General features: G+C 53.9%; 1 protein-coding gene and 1 long non-coding RNA gene across 2 annotated transcripts; both read right to left on the bottom strand.

The window, feature by feature from the left end:
- Nucleotides 1-6,853: 6,853 nt before the first annotated feature.
- Nucleotides 6,854-20,065, bottom strand: C12H16orf89 (chromosome 12 C16orf89 homolog). The gene is made up of 8 exons (XM_008538360.2): nt 19,790-20,065; nt 15,744-15,893; nt 14,607-14,757; nt 13,270-13,387; nt 11,680-11,815; nt 10,889-10,993; nt 9,548-9,634; nt 6,854-7,185 (listed from the first exon to the last, which is right to left on the bottom strand). Exons 1-8 carry the CDS (start codon nt 19,995-19,997, stop codon nt 7,055-7,057), a joined length of 1,086 nt encoding a protein of 361 aa, XP_008536582.1. The 5' UTR covers nt 19,998-20,065; the 3' UTR covers nt 6,854-7,054.
- A 589-nt stretch (nt 20,066-20,654) lies between these two features.
- Nucleotides 20,655-23,979, bottom strand: LOC139074789 (uncharacterized). The gene is made up of 2 exons (XR_011524545.1): nt 23,867-23,979; nt 20,655-23,025 (listed from the first exon to the last, which is right to left on the bottom strand). It is a non-coding gene; the product is annotated as an uncharacterized lncRNA (long non-coding RNA).

The raw sequence follows: 23,979 nt of genomic DNA, 5'->3' as shown, positions 1-23,979 counted from the left end.
CCGAGGATGATACAGATGAGTATGTAGGGCAGGACGCCTTGGGTTTCTCTCCCTGGGGCAGCCTCGATCCTCCTCAGTATTAAGGAAGAGTTCACTGGTGCTCCATCAGGTAAGGCTGGGTTTGTACTTCAGACATTGGCCTGAGGTTTGGTCATTAGGCAAAAGGCTAGACTTGTACTTCATCAACTGCTGAGTGATCTGGTCATCAGCAAAGTCCTGCTGCCATCAGTTCTCATAAACAGGATACCCTCATCCTTACTGACTTCTGGAATGTTGGCAGTTTGGTCCAGTTAGGAAGATGAAGAAAACAAGACGTGCAAGGCAATTCCTTTGAAATGGCTGCTCTGGCTCTATTTTAATATGGCTCCACTCGTGTCATCTTTCACAGGATCTTTGTTTAAAAATTAAGACTTTCAAGATGGCGAAAGCAGAGTGTGAAAGCAAGCGTGGGGCTCTTTCATGCACAGGCCCTGTGCACCTGCACAGGTCAGACGCCGTGAAGCTGGCTAGTTATTTTGTGCTTTGAGCTTCTTTTGAGAGGATGCCTCTCTTTGGGCCTCTGGTCCGGGGCAGTGTCCAGGGTTAGGCAGCCTTTCGGCGCCCGTGCAATACACGGGCCACCCAGGAGCCAGCGCAAGTCTAGTTCGCCTTTGGTGCCAGGGATACTTGGGGCCAGGCCAACCCCTTTCTGTCCACAGTCAGCACCGTTAGAGCTTGAACTCTGGCCCTTCGTTGAGCCACGCCCCTTAGAGACAGCCAGGGTCAGTGTACTGGGTTGGATAGTGTTCCCCCAAATTCACGTCCTTCCTAGAACCTCAAATGTGGCCTTCATTGGAAGTAGGATCTTTGCAGATGTGGTTAGTTAAGATGAGGTCACACTGGAGTGGAGTGGGCCCTAAGTCCAGTTTGACTGGTGTCATTATAGGAAGAGAAGAGACACACAGAGAGATAGATGCACAGAGGAAAGAAGGACAGAGGCAGAGACTGGAGCAACGCAGCTACCAGCCAACGGAGGCCGAAGATTGCCAGCAACCACCAGAAGCCGGGAGAGGCTGGGACAGAGTCTTCCCTCAAGCCTTTAGAGAGAGAGTGTGGCCCGACTGACACCTTAACTTTGGCAGAACTAACAGAGTCAGGGACCCCAAATGGGCCCCCAAGAGCGGTTCTGAGGCCTATGGGGAAACCATAGTTAATCCTCTTCTGTTAGCCACACTCCCGATGACTGATCCTCTCTGGGTTTAAATGACCTGGCCTGACACAAGTATACTGACGTGGAGGGATCCTGTCTTTCTGATCTTTACAACCAGGCTGCCCCAAAATCATCAGCAAACAAGCCAAGGCCTGCCGCCCACTTCCGTGCCCCGGAAGTCCTCTTTTCTCCATGGCAGCCAAGAACTGGGGGTACAGGCCATCCCTGGTGAGTCTCCTACCTACCCTGCTGTTTGTCACTCCTTTCCCAAGTTGTTCTAAGCACAGAAGTGCCACAGAAATGCTCCCCTGGAACTGAGCAGCCTGTGATGTTAAACACGGAGGCCATTAGACTGGTGTGGCTCTAACGCCGTGGTGGCCTACGTAAGCAAACCAAAACCTAAGCCTATAAATGCCTCAAAGCTGTGAAATCAAAATGCACAGAACAACCAGTCACAGACAGCCAGCTAGGCAAACGAGCTAACCAACCCAGCTTTCTCCGGTGCTCACACCCACGCTTCATTTTGGAAAACCTTGGTCCCTTCTGAGCATCCTCATGCGGGTTGTGCCATCATTTGTGGATTCAACAAATTGAGCACCTCCCGTGTGCGAGAGGCTGATGAAACGGACGGTGGCCCTGCCCTCGTGGAGCTTTGATTTTAATGGCAGAGACAGACACTAAATGATGCAAGCGTGGTGAGGGCCTGGAAGAAGCAGGGTTGAGAAAGAACGATGTCCTGGGGGTGGCAGGGAAGGCTTCTGTAAGCCCAGACGTAAAGGATGGGACAGAAGGGGACAGAAGGGGACAGCCGTGGGGAGATGGGGCCAGAGCTTTGCAGCAGAGGTCACTACAGAGCCGGGAGGTAGGACAGAGCTTGGCCAGAAGAGGAGGAAGATGAGCCATCGAGGCAAGCAGAGCGTGTGGGGAGGGTTGAGGTGGGCGGGCCAGGCCAATGCCAGATCCCGCAGGGCTCCGGGGAAATGAGTTGGGTTGTCAGCCGAGTGAAACAGAAAGCCACTGGAAGGTGGTCTTTTTTAAACTTTATAGAGGTATAATTTACATACCATAAAATGTACCCGTTTTAAGTGTACACATCAATGATTTTTAGTAAATGTACAGAGATATCTCAGCATCGCCTTAGCCCACTTTCAGGACATTCTCATCACCCCCCAAAGTTCTGTCGTGTGATTCCGTTTGCATTAAATGTCCAGAAAGGCAGATCTGGGGAGACAGGAAGCAGATTCGTGGTTGCCTGGGGTGGGGGGCGGGGTGGGAGCAGGGGTGTCTGGGGACAGTGGGGAGGATTGAAGCTTGATGACGACAGGATGGGGCTGGGGGTGGTGGCCTCCTCCCTGAGCCCTCGAACCACACGCTTCTGAGGCTTTATCTGCCCTCTTCAGCTTTGAGGCGAACATTTCCTGCTGCTGTTTAGCTTTTCCGTGCATCTAGCAGGTTCTCTGACTGAGATCTCTGAGCTCCGACAGGGATGGAACAGAGCCGACGTCTGTTTCCTCCATTAATCTAGAACATGAACAACGTTAAGGTGTTGGAATACGTTTATCAACTGAGGAGAAGGATACAAGGTTGAAGGTGGGTACCCAGTCCTTCCCTCCCAGCAGCTCCATCTGTTTGATGGTTATTGTTTGCTCATGTCTGTCTCCCCACCCCACTGTCATCTCCGTGAGGGCAGAGACCATCGCTGCTTTTCACTGTTTTTCCCCAGCACTCTGCACAGTGTCTGGCGCACAGTAGGTGCTTCACGGATATTCCTTGAATGAATGGATGGGATCGGGGCCCTTGTGGCCTGTGTCCACCTGCATGAATCATCCGGGGAATCTTGTTAAACATGCAGATTCCCAGGCCCTGCCCTCAGAGACTCATTCAACCACCAGGAGGGGCCCTGGGAACCTGCATGTTTGACGAGCTTTCAAGAGATAGTGACGCTTGCCCAGGGTGGGATCGGCTGCGCCCACAGGGCCTGGCGCCACCCCTGGCACATGGTAACTGCTCAGTAAATATTTCATCATTCAATTCATCCAACAAAGACCTTTTGGATGCCCATGTCGCAGGTGCTGAGGGACTGCAGGGCACGGAACAGAGTTCTCATGGAGCTGACGCCTCAGTGACAGTGATAAGCAGTTACATGCCGATGCTGCCGGTGGTGATGCTCTGAAGAAAGATGGAGCCGAACAAGGAGCAAGGCCCTGCGGGGAGGTGCTTTGGTGTCTGTGTGGGTGGAGGTTAGGTAATGAGCCTCTGATAAGGGGGCATTTGAGCAGACACTGGGAGGAGGCGGAGGGTCACGGGAAGACTGTTCCAGAAAGACAGGAGAGACTTGCAGAGGGCGTGAACTTGGTGTGTGCTTGCCATGTTTGTCGAATGGATGGGCGAATTCCCAGGAGTTTTGGGTATGGTTTTGTGGTCTGCCGTTGAGAAAGTTCCTCTTTTAATTTTCGGTCTAGCGTCCATCATTTTAATAGAGGCCCAGACTGAGAATGAATCGGAATGGCTGAACTGCTTTCCCCGGGGCTGCTGGGTTGCAGGGACCTTGAGAATAGAGATGGCTCCTTGAGGCAGGGCTGTGTTAGTGTCCTGGGGCTGCCATAACACAGCACTGCAGACTGGGGACTTCAACAACAGGCATTTATTGTCTCGCGGTTCTGGAGGCAGGAAGTTGCAGATCAAGGTGTCAGCAGGGTTGGTTCCTCGTGAGGGCTGGGAGGGAGAGTCTGCTCTCGCCTGTCTCCTAGCGGCTGGCTGTTTGCTGGCCATCCTTGACCTTCCTTGGCTTGTAGGATTCTCTGCCTTCATCTTCACATGGCATTCTCCCTGTGTGCACGTCTGTGTCCTGTGTGGATGTCTACGTCCAAATTTCCCCTTTTATAAGGACATCAGTGATACTGAATTAGGACCCACCCCAATGACCTTATTTTAGCTTGATAAAGATCCTGTTATCAGATCAGCTCACGTTCTGAGATACTGGGGGTTAGGACTTCAACACATGAACTTGGGGGGGGGCACCATTCAACCCATAACAGGCACCAACGTCCCTTCAGGTAGGCTGAGGAACATGTGAAGGGAACGGATGTTATTTATTCCTCTGGACGTACATGCTCAAGGCTGCTGCCCTGGTGTTCAGTATAGATGTTCTGTTTATCTGGCACCTGATATCACAGAGGTCCAGGCTTTGGGGCCACCGCAGTTCCCAAGCTAGCATCAGTGTCCCCTAGGGGCTTGGCAAACAGGCATGTTCCCAGGCCCCCTCCTGGAGGCTGAATGAGTCTCTGGAGGCAGGCCAGGGAGTCTGCGTGGTTAACAGGATTCCCCTGGTGATTCTGACGCAGGCGGCTGCAGGCCACACAGTGAGAAACTCTTCCAGGGGGGGAGTGAGCAGCAATGGGTGGACTGACCATGGTGGGGATACAGGAAACGAGGCCCTGCTCCCGCCTCCGCATCATATTAAATGCTCACAGGGTTCATCTTCAGTGAGGAGAAGCTGAGGGCTGAGGTGGGGACAGCGGTGAAAAGATCATCGCTGGAGTTTTTACCTCTTTTCAGTGCCCTGTGGTGAACGAAATCCAAAGAAGCGATGACTCAGGCGGGTTTGTCTTGCAAGTTTTTCTTCCCATGTCCCATTTTGCCTTACGATCTTTTCTTTCTTCTTCTTTTTTTTTTTTTTTTGAGGAAGATTAGCCCTGAGCTAACATCTGCTGCCAATCCTCCTCTTTTTGCTGAGGAAGACTGGCCCTGAGCTAACATCGGTGCCCATCTTCCTCTACTTTATATGTGGGATGCCTACCACAGCATGGTGTGCCAAGAGGTGCCATGTCCACACCCGGGATCCAAACCAGTGAAACCCGGGCCGCTGATGTGGAACATGTGAACTTAACTGCTGCACCACCTGGCTGGCCCCCGGTTAGGATCTTTTCTTGAAAGTGACTTGTAAGCTCAGGTTTCTCCTGGAGTCATTGCTCCCCTAGTTTAGTAACTTGAGCCTTCTAAAGATGAATCAGTGTCAGACTCCAGTGGCTAATCCATCTCAAATTCAGGCGGGATGGGGTGGGGCATAATTCCCCCCTAATCCGGGTGTGTGTTTCCTGTGGACTTCTCCCAAGGTTTCGTGCCTGTCTTGGTAAACGTTTGTATGTGAGGCAATGTGGGAGAAATCCTTGAAGCATACGGAGTGCCAAGTGGGTATTAAATTCTGGCTCCTGGTTCCCTGAGAAAACCACAACCTCAAAAGCAAGTCACACTCATCAACAACATCCAGGAACATTCCTGTGGGCCTGACAACTTAAGAGCGCTTGTGGGAAAGCATCCAGCAGCAGCAGCAAGGAGGATTAGACAGAGGAGAGTAACTCCCACAGGAAAGATTCAGAAGAACCACTCCCTCCGCCGGATTACTCAGCTGGGCACAGAGGGAACAAAGGGGATTTTAATTCAGATTCTCAGTATGATTAAATTGTCACATAAGGATGATCAGCAGCTATTTTCCACTTTGAGGCAAAGCAAGATGATGGACTTGAAGAGTCTTCCAACTCAAGAACTGGGTGTTTAGCTGGTTTTTCTATCCTGGATCTAATTCTGACACCTGTCTGCACGTTGGCTGAAATCAGCACCACAGACAGCACCTGAGCCCATAATAAGGCTCCAGAAGGTCTTTTCTCAAACACTAGTGTCAGAGCCCCAGCTGACACCGTTTAGATACACTCACAATGAGGCAGAGCAGGGGGAAGAACCACAAGCTGGGAAAGAGAAACGTTGACGAATCAGCTGCTCCTTCCTGCTGCTTCTTCAGGACACGCCCCCACGGACGGTGACAGCATCCCCATTGTGGTAGCAGGTAATGCTTACCTGGCACTTACTATGTTACAGGTACTGGTCTCAGTACTCCACAAACATAATTCTCACAGTGGTGGAGGTAATACTGAGGTAGGAGCTATAATCGTCCCAATCGTACTGATGAGGAAACTGAGCCACAGAGATGCTAAATGGCTTTGCCCAAGGACACCGAGCTCATTAGTGGGACAGCTGGGATTTGAACTCAGGCAGCCAGGGCACAGAACAACACCATACCCATTAGGCTGCACTACCTGTTGTAAAATGGCATGACTGCGACATGAGGCGACACAATGAGACTGTGGAGTTCTCTGCACACACTATGAAGATCTTATGTGCTGCCTTTTGTGGTCATATTTCTCGAGTTCTAGGTCATGACTTGAACTGCTATTTTCAGAGACCCTTGTTTCTCCCACTGGGAATGATGCAATGGTTGATGTCTGGACAAATTGCCTTTAAGAGGGGCCAGCCTGGTGGCGCAGCAGTTAAGTGTGCACGTTCCGCTTCGGCGGCCCGGGGTTCGCCGGTTCAGATCCCAGGTGTGGACATGGCACCGCTTGGCAAAGCCATGCTGTGGTAGGTGTCCCACATATAAAGTAGAGGAAGATGGGCACGGATGTTAGCTCAGGGCCAGTCTTCCTCAGCAAAAAGAGGAGGATTGGCAGCAGATGTTAGCTCAGGGCTAATCTTCCTAAAAAAAAATTAATTGCCTTTAAGATTCAAGTTGATGGGTCTCTTTAGAATTTGTGTGGAGCGGGGTTGAGGACTCAGAAGAGAGCCCCAGAAGTTGTGCAAAAGGCGGAGAAACCAGACTCGACTCCCTGCTCAGCTTCACTCTAGATTTATTCACCTGCTCCCACGCTGGCTGCATCCCAGCCCCGCTCCCCAGGGGAGGAAGCTGGTTGCTCTACTCGTCTGTTTCTTCAGCGGCCTCCTTCTCAGGATGTGGCCCAGGACTTAAGGAAGGAGGGACTGAAGGCACATGTTTCGTCTTCCTGGCGGGTGGCAGGCGTGGAACCATGCGTGTCAGTGGCCGTTGGGTGGTGCCAGCATGGACTGCCCCAACTGCCCGTTTCCCGGGGGGTATTCTGCCAGGGCATAGAGGAAGCCGCCCAGGGCCGCCACGGCCATGGCTGTGTTGTGGGAGGAGCAGCCATCTGGGGAGAGAGTCCCTCTGTGAGGGCTGGGTGGCAGCCGCAGTTCCATCGTGTGAGTTTTTCAGATAGTCCCCCAGCCAGCCAGGTGCCGGCTGATCCCCTTTGCTGGACCGGGCACCCATCTGCCACCCCCGTGAGTGTCGGCTGCTAATGTCTCCCTTCTCCAGAGAGATGTCTTGCACCCATTGGAGCCTCGTCCCGATGACTTACTAATACAGGGACACAAAAGCTGGCCCCCAACTTGGGGGTGCCTCCGTGGGACGATTCCCGCTCCAGAGCCCCTCTCCTGCAGGATCGGACCTGACCCACCCCCTTGTCCAGCGCCCTCCCGCCTTCCCCTGCTCTCAGGCCCTCGTGAGACCTAGGACAGCCTCTCATAGTTCCATACAGATGGGGAAACTGAGGCTGAGGCAGCAGAGCCGAGGTCCTGGTCCTGGTGACTCCACAGCTCATTTCTTCACCCCCACGGCCGCCCTCATTGCTGCCTCAGGCCTGCCGGGTCCCTTGTGACCATGAGCACCTGCCTGTGACAGAAACCCCTTAGATGTCATTCAGTTCTCTGAACTCAAGGTGGGCTGCCCACCTTTGGTCTCTGGGCGGGTGAGGGGAGCCAGGACTTTCCTCTCCCCTCACAGTCTTGGAGAAGGGAAGGACCCCAGGCAGGCCCCTTAGAGGGAGCAGAATGCAGATTTCAAGGAGACTAATCTCTAACCCTGGCCGTCCACGCTTCTCGGTGGCCTACCGAACACCAAATGCTGTGGCAGCTCTTTGCCCAATGACCTGATGTTGACCCCCAACAGCCCTATGAAGGAGGCGCTGTCTGGCCCCATTTTACAGATGAAGAAACTGAGGCTCAGAGTTGAGCGACTCCCACGGTGAGTAAAGGGCAAAAGCAGACTCGAGCCCAGGCAGCCTGACTTCAAATCCTGTGCTCAGAGCTCCACACCGGCTGCCCCTGCTGCATGGGTGTGTGTCATAGTGAAGAGGAGAGCAGGCTGCTCCCTCCCGTGCAGTTTTCTAGGTCATTGGTCAACCTGCAGGGGCCCCAGGAAGGACCTTGGGCTTCGAGATTTCTGCAGCTCTCTCTCGAGCCCTCAGGACAGTTCTAGTGTCCAGCTCTCCAGGGCATGCACAGCAGGCCCCCTACCACCCGGCCGTGGGCAGCTGCAGCCCCCCCGTGTCAGGCAGGCCTAGCCAAGGGCAGGAGGCCTTTAGAAATCTCCGGAGAACTGCTTTGCCTTCTCCTGCCCAACCTTTGGTGGCAGCAACCAAATGGACCCGTCAGATTTGTGCTTCCCCCAACTTGTCTGCCTGCAGGTAGATGACGAGGCCTGCAGGGTTGACGGTTCCCCGAATCATTCACCAGTGGATGCTGGATATCTACTCAGAGCTGGCGATTCCATCTCCCTTCCTGCTTTTGCCTAGAAGTTATTGATTTTTTATCAAGGAAAAGTTGAAATCAGGTCTCCTCTTCCTTCTTTCTCCCTCTGTCCCCAGCTTCTGTATTATATCTGGCCTTTCTTCCTTTGCTAATATAGTTACAGCCTAGCCTCAGTTTCTCTACGTTGGCGGACTGACCACATTATTGATCATCTCAGCCAGGACACTTTCGGGAGGAAAGGGGGGCACTATGCCTAATGGCTCCAGGACAACAGGTGTAAGCTGGGGACACCAGGATGTGTGGCCACTGGGATGTGATGGTCACTTGCCTGCTGGCTCAAAGATTTCCTCCCTGCCCTCCTTTGCTCCAAACCCTGGTGCACTGACCCCTCCAAACTACATTTCCCAGGATGCCTTGCCCACCAGCTTCCAGTTGGGTTTGACTAACAGCAGACACAGGCAGAGGCAGGGGAGAAGCCGAGGTGTTTCTCCCGCTCTCTCTGTCTCCACGTCCAACCCCTGCAGCCTCTGCTGACACCACCTCCTCCCACAGTCCCTCCAGCTCTGCCTCTGGCGGGGGCAGTGGCTTCCCTCAGTGGTTAATCTCTGGCTTTTCTCACTTTTTTTCATTGCCAGCTCTTGTAACACCTCTGAGACCAGTTCCCTATCTTCAATTCCTTCTGCTGAAGTTTTCGATGCAGGTTCTGTTTTCCTGACTTGATCTTGGCAGAGAGGGGTTATCTCTGTGCTTTTCAATAATACACTGAAACTTCTCTTTTATATACCTTTCACTGGAGTCAGTAACTCTGGACCCCCCACTTTCTGAGAGGAGGGCCTCAGAGACCCCTTCCCTTCCCCTAACCTCCCAAACACAAAGGCCCTTCCTTCAGTGATGCTGGGGGCCTGTTTTCCGTGGACGATGACAGCCTTTCCAGGGTGTCTCGGCTTCATGCCAAGAAGGTCCCTTGGGTACTTTCATTACCTGTAAATTGTTTTTCTCGCCTCTTCACTCTTGTCAAAAAATGCTGTTGGTGTTCAACTGCTCTCAATAATTCTTCATCTTCAGCATCTGGGAGAAGACAGAAAGGTGAACTTCTCAGGATGGATTTTAAACATTACTCACGAAACCTCCTCCCCCTCAAGCAACTCAGGTCTTCTCCTGAATCTGGGGGCTCTTCCTCGAGCACCTGTCTGCAGATCCTTCCACGTGGCATAAGTTTGTCGTCTACTGATGTTTCTCAAATTGTGGTCCCCCAACCGCCCAGATCAGAATGACCAGGGGAGCTCATTAAAGATGCAGGTTCCGCAGCCCCACCCTCCACCTGTGGAAGCTATCGGTCTGGGGTCCTGAGAACCTTCATTTTATAAACTCCTCTGTTTTAAAAATAGACTACATGTGCTGCATTATGACGTGTCAGTCAATGATGGAAACGGTGGTCTCAGAGGATGAGTACCATGGAGCCTAGGTGTGTGGTAGGCTGTACCATCTAGGTTTGTGTAAGTACACGCTATCATGTTCGCACAATGATGAAATTGCCCAGTGATGCATTTCTCAAAATGTATCCCCATCGTTAAGTGATGCACGACTGTATCTTATTTCAAAAAATGTTGCCTCTTTGAGCATCCGAAGCTTCTCATTTAGGATGCTGGCATTTATTGGGAGCCTCCTCTGTACCCAGCACCAGCCAGGGGGGTTCACGTGCATTATGTGTACTCCTTACAGCTCAGGAAGGTGGATATTGTTATGCTCGGTTAGTTACACACAGGGAAATTGAGGCTCAGAGAGGTGAAGTGACTTACTCCAAGGAGGACCAGCTGTCCAGTGTCTCATGGCTGCCTGCTCTGCCTCCCCCAGACACCCCCCCTGATCGCACCACCTAAAGAGCTCTCCCCGATGCTCTGTTCTTTCTCAGCCTGTCGTCTCCACCACAGCCCTTATCAGAACTCACAATGACTTCACTTATTGGTTTGTGTAGGTGGTCTCTGCCTCTTTCCCTCAGAGCCTCAGTTTCCCCAGAGCCTAGAACAGTGTCCGGCACACAGCAGGTGCTTAGGGAACACTCGATGAAGAAACAGATTTGTTAATGCAGGTGTAGGGGACCAACGTCTTCCGACAAGACTGCCTCCCATCCTGCAAAGTTCGGGCTTTGAGCCCATTTCCGTGTGTGTGTGTGTGTGTGTGTGCGTGTGCATGTGCATGCACATGGGTGTTGCAAATCTCTTTCCGCACCACTAACACCACTGCATCCTTTCCCCACCTGGCCAAAAGACCCCAGCCCTCCAACCCCGTCTTGTGCTCAGCCAGGATGGAAGTGCAGCTCACCAGGCGTCCCGAAGCATCCTTCTCGCAGCTTCTGCCAGGCAAGAATGACCTCCAGCCACCGGAGCTTGTAGAAGTCAGAAAAGCCAGCGATTCCACAGAGCATGACTGGAAGCAAAGACAGGGGACCCTCTCCAGGCCTGCCCCCCATGCCCACCTCCTGCCACTCCCCAAGGCCACCTTGGCACCACCTGCCTCCTCCTGCCGGGTGGGGCAGCACTGGGAGGTGGGCCTCAGTGCATGTAGTGTCTGCAAGGAAGCGGCGGGGGCTCTGCCTTGGCGAGCAGGGGCACCCAGGCCCGGATCCTGCCTCCCACCTGGGGCCTTGGTCGGGGTCACTCAAGAGTCAGGCTCAGCAGAGGGATCTGGACACCCAAGCCAAGGAGCGGCCTGCCAGGGACCCCCTTTCTGCCTCATCTCTAAGGCTTTGAGGGTTTGCCATCAGCTGGGCAGTCAGTCTGTCCAGAGCTCCATCACTGGGTCAGCCTTTGGGGGCAGGAAGCACACAGTGGCAGAGAGAACAGAGGATGCCCAGTTAAATTTGAGATTCTGATAAACATGAATAAGCATTTAAAGTATAAGTATATCCCATGTAACGTCTGAGATATACTTATACTAAAAATGTATTCATTGCTTATCTGAAGTTCAGACGTACCTGGGCACCCTGTGTTTTTATTTGCTAAACCTGGCAGCCCTGCTCTGTGTCTGTGTGTGTGCACGCATGCACATGTGCGTGTGCCCGGAATTGGGGACACCCTGCTGCTCTGTCCCCAGGGCAACACGCCGGGGCCCACTGTTTTCCATGAAGATGTCCCGGGTTGAGTAGGCATATCCGATGGCCTCAGCTCTCTGGTTCAGGTCCATCATGTTGGCACAGAAGAGGTTCATGTAGAGCTGGGTCTGGTGGAACAGCCCCTCCATGCATCCCTTCTGGGGGAACAGACACCGAGAGACAAGGAGGTTGGCGGTCTGGATGAGACAGACTCTGTCACGGGAAAACACTTGCAGTTCTGAGCCAGTCTTGCAAGTGGCTGCATTCGGGGCTGATCGTTTCCCTTTTCCCAGAATTTCTTCCTCACCCACACTCCCTGCTGGGGGCTCAGGCACTAGGGGTCAGAGAGAGCTGGCTTCCAGTCCTGGCTGTGCTACTCAGGAGCTGTGTGACCTTGGCCGGCTATATTAACCTCTCTGAGCCTCAAGGGTCTTCTCATGGAAAGGGCAGTGCCTCGAGGGGAGAGCTACACCAGAGGGGTGCTCCTGTGGGTGGGCGAGACCATAACTGGGAAGTGCCCGAGGCGACCCCCGACACTAGGGGGCCCTAAAGCTGCTAGCTGTCATCATTCATTCTGGTTCCACACTAACAGTGCTACTCAAAGTGTGGGCTGTGGACCGGTGGCCGGGAGAGGAGGACAGGAGATGAGAACAGGCTTGAGAAACTTCTGTGGCAATGGATCACTTTCTACCTGCCGAATCTAATCAAAATACCTTTCCTCATTATTTGGTTTTTATTGGATTTACAAAAATACTAGTCTATGATGGTTTGCAAATAAATAATAATAAAAAAGCCTGTCAAACAAAAACAGCGAGTTCCTTCTCGGCTAAGAATTTCTGGACTTCGAACAACATTTTTGGATAGAGGTAATGAGCCCTACCTTTCTCTATAAATAAATATATGTTTAAAAATGATGATTATTCAGCAAAATTTGAGCTCTTGGGCGGGCGCTAAAGAGGTGGGGGCGGGGCTGGTTTGGTTTTCTGGGAGCGCCTATTGACGACTGACTACACATTCTAAGTCCTTTTCCACTGGTTGTTGTCGGCTGCGTTCTTTCTGCTGCTTCTCTGACTCCCTCTCTCTGTTTTTGTTTTTCTGATGGCCTGTGGTCCAGTCCAGCATGCAAACCTCTGTGTCCAATAGAATCCCAAGCCACTCCTCCCCTCCCATAGTTTGGTTCAATTTTATAGCCAATGGATGGCTGGCTACCTTCCTCCTGATGCCCGAAGCACAAGTCCAAAAACCCGCTTATTTTCCTGGTGTGTAACGTACAAAACCACACGGCCACCAGCCCCCCCCTTTTTTTTCTTTTTTTGAGGAAGATTAGCCCTGAGCTAACATCTGCGGCCAATCCTCCACTTTTTGCTGAGGAAGACTGGCCCTCAGCTAACATCCATGCCCATCTTCCTCTACTGTACCCATGGGATGCCGACCACAGCATGGCTTTTTGCCAAGCGGTGCCATGTCTGCACCTGGGATTCGAACCAGTGAACCCCGGGCTGCCGAAGCAGAACACGCGTGCGCAATTAGCTGCTCCTGCACCACTGGGCCGGCCCCCCACCAGCCCCTTTTTATGGTTCCTTCTCTCCCGGGGGCATCGCCTGGCACTCACCATTCTGGCCAAGAGGAAGAAGAGCAGCTGGTGCGACAGGCAGTAGCCTGAGCAGCCGGGTCTGGTCATGAGGGTCCTGCAGAAGTCTGAGAGTCTGCAGGGCTGCCTGTCGTCCGCCCTGGGGGAGATGGTTCCAGGCTGTTAGGAGTGTCCTAAAGGGAGCCGAGCGCCTGGAGCCTTCCCTGGGCCCATTCCTCCACTAGTTATCAGGACCCCCTGTAGGTTCCAGGCACCCAGCTGGGCTCAGGGGGCTGCCAGATAAAACACAGGTATTCTGTGTCTTGATCGGCTAAATCTGGGACCCTTGGCATGGGGGAGGTGATGCTGGTGCTATCCTGGGTTGGGGGAGCCCCAGAGGGCTGCAACTTCCCCAAGCACTGCCCTAAACAGCACATCCCTGAACCCAGACAGCTTGGGGTCTGGACCCTGCATGCCCATTCCCTCTGTGCCAGGCCTGCCCCCAACAGGGACAGAGCACCACGGGGCAACTGGAGCTCAGCCCCTCTGCGAGCCCAGCTGTGTCCTGGCCCCAACGCCTCTCTGAAGGATGCTGAGAGGATGGGGGCCCCGGCACCTGCTGCCCCTCCTGTCCCAGGATGGGTCCCTGCACCCACGGCTGCCCTGGGGGGGTCTGCGCAAGGCCCACTGCACAGAGGGATAAAATAGCGAGTGAGTCTGAGATCTACAGCCCCTTGGGGTGGCAGAACCCTAAAACAAATGTACGCTGCCTCTGTGGCTGCAAATGGTGCCAGGAGAGCCAGCCCAGCATGGGAGGTCAGCCTCCGCAGTGGGGTCAGCGAAGGTTCTGGAGGAAAGAGGCTGGAGCTGGCCCCGAAGTGGGAGCAGACTTACTTAGGCACAGCAGATGGGGTGGGGCAGGGTGGGAAGAGGCCCCCCCGGTAGCGACTGTGGCAAAGGGAGAGGCTTAGAAGAGGGAAGGAGCCGGTGCCTTTGAGGGTCTGAAAAGAGGCCCCAGGGGCTGGACGGAGGGGCCTGCGGACATGGAAGGGCAGCGGGAATTGAGGCTTCCTCCTGAGAACAACAGGAGGTTCACGCTGGCGGTGGGGTGTTCAGCTGCGGTTTAGAAATGATCCCTCCGGTGTGGCGGCCTGCCAGGAGGTGGGGGTGGGGGCGCAAGGGGGGTGGGGGTTGCACCGGGCTGGAAGCCACTCGTGGTGGGGTGGGAGAGGGCGGGGTCAGGGCGGCTCTGCGGGGAGGGGGCTGAGCCTGGTTTTGCACAAACCCGTGGGGAGCTGCAGAGTGAGTGGGACAGGAGGACAGGCTGAGAGCAAGCTCTTTTGGGTTTTTGGAAATCGGGGCAAGTCCAGGGGACCCACCCGGTTCCCAGCAGCTGCACCAGGCACAAGTCACTGTATTCCTCTGAGAAGGAGTCCTCGGGCTGGAAGGTGGGGTAGACCATGGAGGCGTTGGTGTGGGTCCAGGCCTGTGGGAGCTTCCAAAACCCGGGCTGGATGGTTGGCTGGAACTCTGGCAGAGAGGAGGGGGCGGGGGCAGACCACGCTCTGCTTCACGGCCCCCAAGCTCCTGTGGCTCGGAGCCAAGGAACTGGATGTCCCTCCCGGGGCAGCCCTGACCACACCCGGGTGCCTGCTCGGAGCTGTAAGGCCCACCTGCTGGATGGGCGTTGCCTTTGAAACACTCAGGAAGCTTCTGCTAAAAGAACATTAAGAAAAAATCAATAGGAACAGGGTTGGGGCAGGCTGGGAGGAATCCACTGTATTCCATGGAAGCTTGAGACGTGTAAAAAGGGCTAGTCGCCTCCTCTGGTTGGGTTGGAAAGTGGAGCTCTTATAAAACAGATGCCCAGCAAAGGGGCTTCTTTAGGTTGCCACAGGCACGGATGGTCTTAGGGACCAGGCCTGGGAGAGGGTGGGGGACCTGACTGCAGAGAGGCAGGCCAGACCTACAGACGGCTGGGGTGTGGTCATGCAGTGGGGCTGTGGTCTGGCCAATGATCCCCCCACCACCCCCAACCCAGGAACCACTCAGGCCAGGCTTACAGGGGGGCCCTTAGTAGAGTAACTGAAGGCCGACAACAAGACAAAGACTTAGCATTACAAGCCACAAAAGAGATACTGGCAAGATGCTAACATTTGCCGTGCAAAGGGTCAAATTACCTTTTAGATGTCGCACCCTCTGCGACAGACCCTCCCCTCCCCTCTGGTCCAGGGTGAAGGCCCCCAGGCCTGCGCATGAGCTGGACAAATTCGAGGAGACATAGTCCCTCCTTCCCGCCCCCTCTGTGTGGGTGGGAGAGGTCATCTCACCCTGAAGTCAAGGATGACCGAACAGCCCCCAGGGTCAGCCTGCGGTGTGCTTGGCTGACAGGACGCAGCTGGCTACCGATGGTCCCCAACCCTCCCTGGCACCCTAGGGCACCTGCCCCAGGTCATTTCAGGAACATCCCCAGCTGCCCTGTTCCCGAAGAAATGACATCCACCCCACGCTCTTACCTCGCAGGTACTCGGGGTCACTCAGCCTGAGGTAGAAAATGGATCTGTGGAGGAGAGGCGCCAGCCTGGCTGCCAGCTTCCTCACACGCAGGTTCAGTGGCTGCAGGAGGGGGTCCCGGGCCCACTTCTCTTGGACGCCTTGTAGCTGCCCTGGGAGGGAGCAGAGTTCATTCGTTCCACCATGTGACGAACCACGTGGACAGGAAAACATATCTTAAGTTGTGACACTGCGGGAGGACCTCTGCCTCCTCCAGCTCCCGAGGGGAAAGAGCGTGCTGAGCTTACTGGAAATCAGGCCTCTGTGGGGCTCAGCTGGGTTGGGGGTCGGGGTGGAGCCACGATGACAGAAGGTATTGGCTAAGAGCTTGATTTCTGGAAGTGGGCCTGGGTTCAAATCCTGACTCTCATACTTTTTTTTTTTTTGAGGAAGATCAGCCCTGAGCTAACATCTGCCAATCCTCCTCTTTTTGCTGAGGAAGACTGGCCCTGAGCTAACATCCATGCCCATCTTCCTCTACTTTATATATGGGACGCCTACCATGGCATGGCTTGCCAAGCAGTGCCATGTCTGCACCTGGGATCCGAACTGGTGAACCCGGGGCCACTGAAGTGGAATGTGATCACTTAACCGCTGTGCCAACGGGCCAGCCCCCCTCATACTTTCTTGTTGGGTGACCAGAGAAAGTCATTTATTTTCTCTCCATTTCACTTTCTTCATCTATAAAATGGGGCTAATGATAGTCCTTGCTTCTTGGGGGGTTTGCAAGGATTAAATGAACTAGTGCATAGAGAGGACTTATCATTGTCCATGGCACCAAAGAGGCACTTAATAAAGTTTAGCTATTAGTATTATGAGGGAGACTTAACTTCTGCTGTACAGGAGAAAAAAAATGAGAGAGGGATTCAGATGGCAGGGTGGAGAGCCACTGTGTACAGTTGAGCAGGTCGCACACTGCACAAGGGCAACGTCCATTCCTATCATGTGTTTGTATATATATTAAGACAATTTTCCAGCAGACAGCAGTCAAGTGACTCAAGGAAGGGGGTGCCTTTTTCTAATCCTCACAAAGGTGCCCTGTGGACTGGACTAGCAGTGGCCCTGCAGGGGTGGGAGAGAATGGTGGTCAGAGACGGGAGAAGAGGTGGCCAGAGAGGAGATGGAGGGAGAGCAACAGCACAGGGCTGGGAGGGCGAGAGGTGAGGAGGGCAGCTGCCTTCAGGTGGAGAACTGTGTGGGGGAGGGTGGGAGAGGCTTAAGGAGGGTGTGAGCAGGGCTGTGGGGTGAGGGGCTCTGTGACGCCCCTCCCCTGCCCTGGCCCCTCCCTGAGCACTTGGCTGTAGCAGCAGACGGAGGCGCTATAGTGTCACCCACATGGGCTGCCCCGGTCATCAGTGAGACCAGGAGAACCCGACCCGACCTCATGGCGACCTGGGTCCTGAGCCTTGTTCCTATGTCCCCCTGCGTGTGTGGCAGCTGCTGCCACATCCTGGAACCCCATCACGGCTGCTGGAGCCAGCTGGAGGGTCCCTTTGCTCTCTTAGGGCCATGGCCCCAAGCAGAGACCACCCAGCAGATCAACGGATATTCTGTTGCTGCTTTAGTCCCCCTGCAAAAAAAAAAAGGTGACCTCATTTCTCTCCCTCCCAAGGGGGCCCAGGAATGAAGGTCGGACCCTCATGAAGAGTGCTGTGGCGGTCAGCTGGTGTTCACGCCCTTTCAGCCCCCTCCCACATTGAACGGGGCTGACCAGTGAAACCAGTAAGATATTGGGGAAATGAAGGCTCAGTCATAAAAGACCTTGAGGCTTCCGCCTTGCTCTCTCCTGGGCCACTGGCTCCGGGGGAAGAGGCTGCCACATTGTGAGGGCACTCAGGTGGCCCCGTGGAGACGTCCATGTGCTGAGGAGCCGAGGGCTCCTGCCAACAGCCGGCACCAACTTGCCAGGCCTCTGAGGGAGCGAGACAGCTCCTCCTGCCCCGGTCCAGCCTTCAGATGACCACAGCCCTGGCTGACATCTCGACTCAACCCCATGGGAGACCCTGAGCCAGAACCGCCCAGCTACGCCGCTCCTGGATTCTGGATGCACGGAAATGGCGTTATTGTTTGAAGCAGCGAAGTTCCGGGGTAATTTGCTCTTCAGCGATAGATTACTGCAAGGCGAGGGGGCCCAGCTCTGGAGAGGGGAGCAGGCAGATGGCAGGAGAGGCCTCCCCAGGAGGGGGCGGCCCCGGTCTGAGGCTGGTATGTGCTGGCGTGGACCCCCACTTCCCTCCTTCCCAGGCAGCCCCACCCTGTAAGGAGAGTCAGACAGAGGAGGGTTCGAGCCCACCTCCCTCACTTACCCGCTGTGTGACCTTGGACGTTCTCTGCAGCCCATCCCCTCCCTGGTTCCACGGGATGATAATGATGGACTGACTGAGAGGGTTGTGGGAAGAATCCCGTGAGACCCCTGACGCATGCACCCGGGGGGCCAGCACCTAGGGGGTTCTTACGCACTTTGGCTTTTACTATGGCGTGCGCCCCAGAAAGCATGCAGCCCAGGGAGCCACCTGCCCCCCCTTCTCTGTCCATGAGGAACCGACAGACCTGTGGGGCTGCAGCTGAGACGTCTGTTGCCTCATCCTAGGAAGTTTTACCAACCACTGCTCCTCGCCCAGCGCTGAGCTGGCGCCGAGGGCTGACCAGGAGTGAATACGACGCACCTGCCCTCACGGGCTGTCACAGCAGGCGAGGTGGGATCCTGGACCCACCATCTGTCTGGCTGTGAGGCATCAGGAGGCTACTGAGCCTCTCTGTGCCTCAGTTTCCCCACCTGCAGGAGGAGCAAAACAGGGCACCTCCCTCTCTGGGCTGTTTGGTGAGGACACATGGCAGGTGGCCAGGAAGCGCCCAGCTCTCCTTTGAGGGGCCACATCATGGGATGTGGCCCAGAGACTTTTGTCTCTGTGGGTCCTTTTCTCCATTGAAACAAAATACATTAAAGATTGCGTCTTGTGACTGTGTTGGTACGAAGATGGATATGTTTATACTATCTATTAGAGCATTTTTGTTGACTTAGTTAATTTCTTTTTCTGGTTTTAAGAGAAACTAAAACGTTTTCATGGGCCCCTAAAGGTATTGTGTGCCTGATGGGCAAGCCGGCCGTGCTTTGTTACCAGCTCCTAGAGGAGTTGTGAGCCACGGCTGGAATTAATGAAGGAGCCGGTGCCGTCTGCATTGCCACACCCTGGTCCTGGCCTGCAGGGGAGGGGCTAGGATCTTGGGGGCCTCCAGGATGGGGCCTGGGAGCTCAGGGTGTGGACACAGGCCGGGACAGATGCAGCCCCGTCCCAGAGCCCCCCCTTGCGCTGGGACCTGGCGTCCTGGGGGCGGGAAGCTGCACGGTTGATGCAGAGTGAGAGCGGGCCGGCCAGACCCCAGGCTGACCGAAAGCTGGCTCTTGGCTCTTTGTCACGTAGGCAGGTAGTAGGTTGGGGTGGCCTGGGGGAGGGGCTCACACAACTCCAACTCCTTGGTTTGTGTGGGGGCGGCTCCTGTTTGCCTTGGCCCATCTCCAGCCCCCCTCAGGGGATCTTATATCCCTCAGAGCAGAACAAACACTTGGCTCTTTTCTCCGAGCCTCCAGGCAGCTTTGGCTGGAAGTGGGGGCAGCCAGGACTGGAACCCCATGTTGAGGGTCCCCCTTCTGTCAGTAGCCACCCTCCCGGCAACACCCCTTCAAAGGGCACACTCCCTCTGCCCGCCTCGTTCGTGGCATATCAGGAGGGAGGGATTGTCAAATGGGTCCTTTCTTCCCGGGAAAATAATAATTTCCAGATCTTTCCTTGTGTGGCCTTTGAATCCTTCCTGCTTCCCAAAAAACTTGGGAACAGTGGCGCCCAGATGCCCCAAAGGAGCAAGCTGCCCCCAACCCCTCTTTCCTTATCGTCAAAGCAGACAATTCAGGAGTCAGGAGGTGGCCAGTTCCCAGGGGTGCAGAGCAGGCAGGTGGCAGGCTGAGAACTGGTTTTCTGGGCGGCCGGGCCAGGGGAACGAGCGCACCCACCTTCCAGCACCCGGAACCCCACCACGCCGTCCAGGTTGACTTCAGGCAGCCTCTCCTGCAGGAAAGAGGTGGCTCTCTCCAGCGCAGAGAGGATGAAGCCCGCGATGGTGGCCTTGCCCTCTGGGGTGTCCGGCGGGGGCAGCGAGGAGGGCCACAGGGGCCGTGGTGCCAGCAGCAAGAGCAGGAGCAGGAGCCCCAGGCTGGCCATGGCTGGCGTCTGCTCGCTGGGAGAGCACACACGCCCTCTGCTGCCTCCTCCTCCCACCTCCTCCTCCTCCCCTTCCCCCGCGGGGGCAGGGCTGACCCAGCAGCCCGGGCGCCCGGTGGTCTGGCCAGCACCGGACATGGAGCCAGCTGGTGTAGGGCCAGGGAGAGGAGCCCCCACCCTTCCTTCTCACCCCAGATTCTCCAGGCCCACGGACAACATCTTTGATCTAGCAATTGTAGTTAGAAACCTAGATATTCAAGAGCACTGAAATGCAAAGGTTTTTTTTTTTTTTTTTTGGTGAGGAAGATTGGCTCTGAGCTAACATCTGTGCCAATCCTCCTCCACTTTGTATGTGGGATGCTGCCACAGCATGGCTTGATGACTGGTGTGTGGGTCTGCGCTTGGGATCTGCACCCAACCCAACCAGGCTGTGGAAGCGGAGCATGCAAACCCAACCACTCGGCTGGCCCCACAAAGTTCTTTTTTAAATAAGTTTGGAATAAGCTCATTTGAGGGCACACCTGCGAACTGTTGGAAGATTCCTTCCAGCAGTGCCCGCTCAGCAGAAACAGAATGCAAGCCACAAAGGAGAGCTGCATGGGCACCTCACAATGTTCTAGCAGGCACATTAAAAAAAGCAAAAAGAAGCAGGTGAAATGAATTTTAACAGTCTATTTTATTTGAACCGATACATCCAAAATATTACCATTTCAACTTGTAATCAATATGAAAATGACTAAATTTTTTACATTTTTTTCTTTTTCTTTTTTGAGGAAGATTAGCCCTGAGCTAACATCTGCTGCCAATCCTCCTCTTTTTGCTGAGGAAGACTGGCCCTGAGCTAACATCCGTGCCCATCTCCCTCTACTTTATATGTGGGACGCCTGCCACAGCATGGCTTGCCAAGCAGTGCCATGTCTGCATCCGAACCTGCGAACCCCTGGGCCGCCGAAGTGGAACGTGCGCACTTAACTGCTGCGCCACTGGGCCGGCTCCTACATTTTTTTCTTTAATGTCAGCTTTCTCATACGAAGTCTTCGAAACCCAGGCAGTGTTTCACACTCGTGGCACATTTCGGCTCGGGCGAGCCACCCTTCACAAGCCCCGCAGCCACATGCACTCCTGTACCGGACAGTGAGGACCCAGAGCGCTGGCGTGGCTCCCCTGGTGTGAAATTCTGCTCACTCTGTGGAAATTTTCATGTTGGCTTCCTGGGTGTGTTCCAAAACATGCTGGGACTGTTCCGTGTACGTGTGCCATATGACCTCTCCAAAATCCAGAACATTCTGAATTCAGAAACACACCTGCCCCCAAGGGTTCAGTTAACATATCACAGATCTGTAAGAATAATAAAAACACCGCCACCAAAATGTGCATCTGATGCTCTTTGTGGGCAGCCGCTAGGTCAGGTTTTGTAGCCTTTTTATTTCTTTCTTTATCATTCGTTCATTCATTATTTATTTATTTCATTCATTCATTTCCATCACTCCAAAAAGAAACCTCATATCCATCAGCAGTCACCCCCTTCCCCCACCCAAGCCCCTGGCCTCCTCTAGCCTACTTTCTGTTTCTGTGGATTTACCCATTCTGGACATTTCATATAAAGGGAATCCTACAATCTGTCGCCTTTTGTCTCTGACTTCTGTCACCAAGCATAAGGTCTTCCAGGTTCATCCAAGTTGTAGCAAGTGTCGGAACTCCATTCTTTTTCATGGATGAATAGTATTCCACTGTACGGATGGATCTCATGCCATCCATTCATCAGTTGATGGACATCTGAGTTGTTTTCACCCTTCGGTTATTGGGAACAATGCTGATAGAAACATTCATTTACAAGTTTCTATTTGAAAACCTGCCTTTGGTTCTCTTGGGTTGATACCTAGGACTGCAACTGCTGGATCACAAGGGAATTCCATGTTTAACCTGTCAAGGAACCGCCAAACAATCTCCTGCTGTGGCTGCACCATTTTACATTCCGACCAGTGATGTACGAGGGCTCCTCATGCACAAGGTTTTGTGCAGAATGCCCATGAAATTTTAATACTGTAGATATGCTGTATATTTGTTTGTGTGCTATGTCTAGATCTGTGCTTTATACATAAAAACAGTAAGTACTTTTTCCTCCCCACCAACCACTTTTTGCCCCCTTGGGTGTGCCATTGAGAACGAATGTTCCAGGTGAAGCTTGTCACTATCATCACTCTGTTAATCCTGTGTCAGCCCCGGAAAAGGGTACTATTTCTTATGCCCTTTTATACCCTAAACAAAATCGTTGGCTCTGAGGAAGTAAGTGACTTACTGTGACCCGCTGTCCCACAGCTAGTAGGAGGTGACACAGGGATTCCAGCGCCCGAGTCCAATCTTAACCATCGAGGAAGCCTGCCAGGGTTCAGTCTCCCGTCTCTGGGAGGGAAAACAATGCCCTCTTGCCCTCTGGAAGGACTGAATTTCATGTGATGAAGGCCAACGGGGCAACCAGGACAAGCAGGGCTGGCCCAGCTCTGAAGCATCCCCGGCTGGTGATGCATCTTGCTCCTGTCTCCACAGGAAAATGATCCCATTCCTTTTCCAATCAGGGTTTCATCTTCCCAAGCCAGGCATTTACTCTTGGCTTGTCTTGACTACGGTGCCTAGTCCTTATCTGCTCAGATCGTCAGAGCAAGAGGGGCTCTCTGAGAGGTGAAGTCCCCTCCCTTAACTTACAGGTCAGGAAAGCCACTTGATCGACAGTTCCTTGATCAAGATCAGGGAACCCATGAGGCTGAGGTCTCCAGACCCCAGCCTGTCCCACCACAGAGGGTGGACCGAGTGGGCAGAGCATGTGTTCCAGCCTCCCACCCCCAGCACATGCAGTGAAGGCAGGGGTCTCCCTGGGAGCTGGGGCATTAACGAGGCTGCCCACCGTGTGCGTCTGCCCATCCCTTCCATCTCTACATATTTACCCGTCCTTCCTTCCCATCTTCAGCTCAGGTTCAAAGCTCTTCCTCTGCCACATACTCACTAATGGTGTGACCTTCAATGTCCTTATCTGTAAAAAGGGGAGTCAGAGGGCTATTGTGAGATGCCAATGAGAAATGTGCCAAGACCTGAGCTGGGCTGTAGGGTGGCTGGGGAACCACATCAACACAGGGCTGCCCTGCCCAGCGGGTGCTGCCCTGTCCAAGCTCTTAGCAAGGCAGGAAGTGCTGCTTTCTCTTTTCCGTCAAATGCGTGAGCGGGTGAGGCAGGCCCCAGGCAGATTCCGGGCCAGCTCTCAAGGTGGGGCAGTAGGAGTGGCTTTACCAACACGCCCTCAATGTTTCTCAGCAGGGTGACCCCTTTCAAAGTCAATGGCTGTGACAGGGACACACACTAAACTCCGAGGTGCCTACTTTGGAGGTGAAATGGGCGGGTCAGTGGAGAAACCATCCCTTCCTACTATGGGCACTTAGAATCATTATGGTTTTTACTTCCTTCTTTGTCCTTTTCTCTTCTCTCTCTCTCTCTTTTAAATGTTTTATTCAAATACAACATACATCCCGAAAAATGAATACGTTTGCTGCTTGACGGGTTTTCCCAAATGGAACACACCCCGGTTACCAGCACACGGATCAAGAAACAGAACATGATGCACGACCCCCTCCAGCTCCCCGCTGGCCCCCTCCCACTCACCCCGGACCCTCCAAGGCAGGTCCCTCTCCTGACTTAACAGCAAAGAGTAGTTTTGATTTTATAAATGGAGCCAGCCAGTGTGCCCTCTGGCATCTGACCTCTTTTCTCAACATTATGCTTATGAAATTCACCCAAATTGTTATCTCAGTGTATTTTGAAGTTATCTTAAAACTTTGAAAAAAAAATGTTCCTAGATGCCCGCATGGTAACAGCTTTACCCGAATACGACGAATTCTTGACCCTTAGGGGCTGCTCAGAGGTCCCGCGGGCCCCCACTTAGGGAACCAGGTCCCCGCCTCCCTTCTCTCCGCCCATCTCGGAGGTTCGGTCT

This window comes from Equus przewalskii, chromosome 12 (genome assembly GCF_037783145.1).
Source record: "Equus przewalskii isolate Varuska chromosome 12, EquPr2, whole genome shotgun sequence".
Taxonomy (NCBI): domain Eukaryota; kingdom Metazoa; phylum Chordata; class Mammalia; order Perissodactyla; family Equidae; genus Equus; species Equus przewalskii.
Note: the sequence above shows the minus strand (reverse complement) of the source record. Positions and strands in the feature narration are given on the sequence as shown.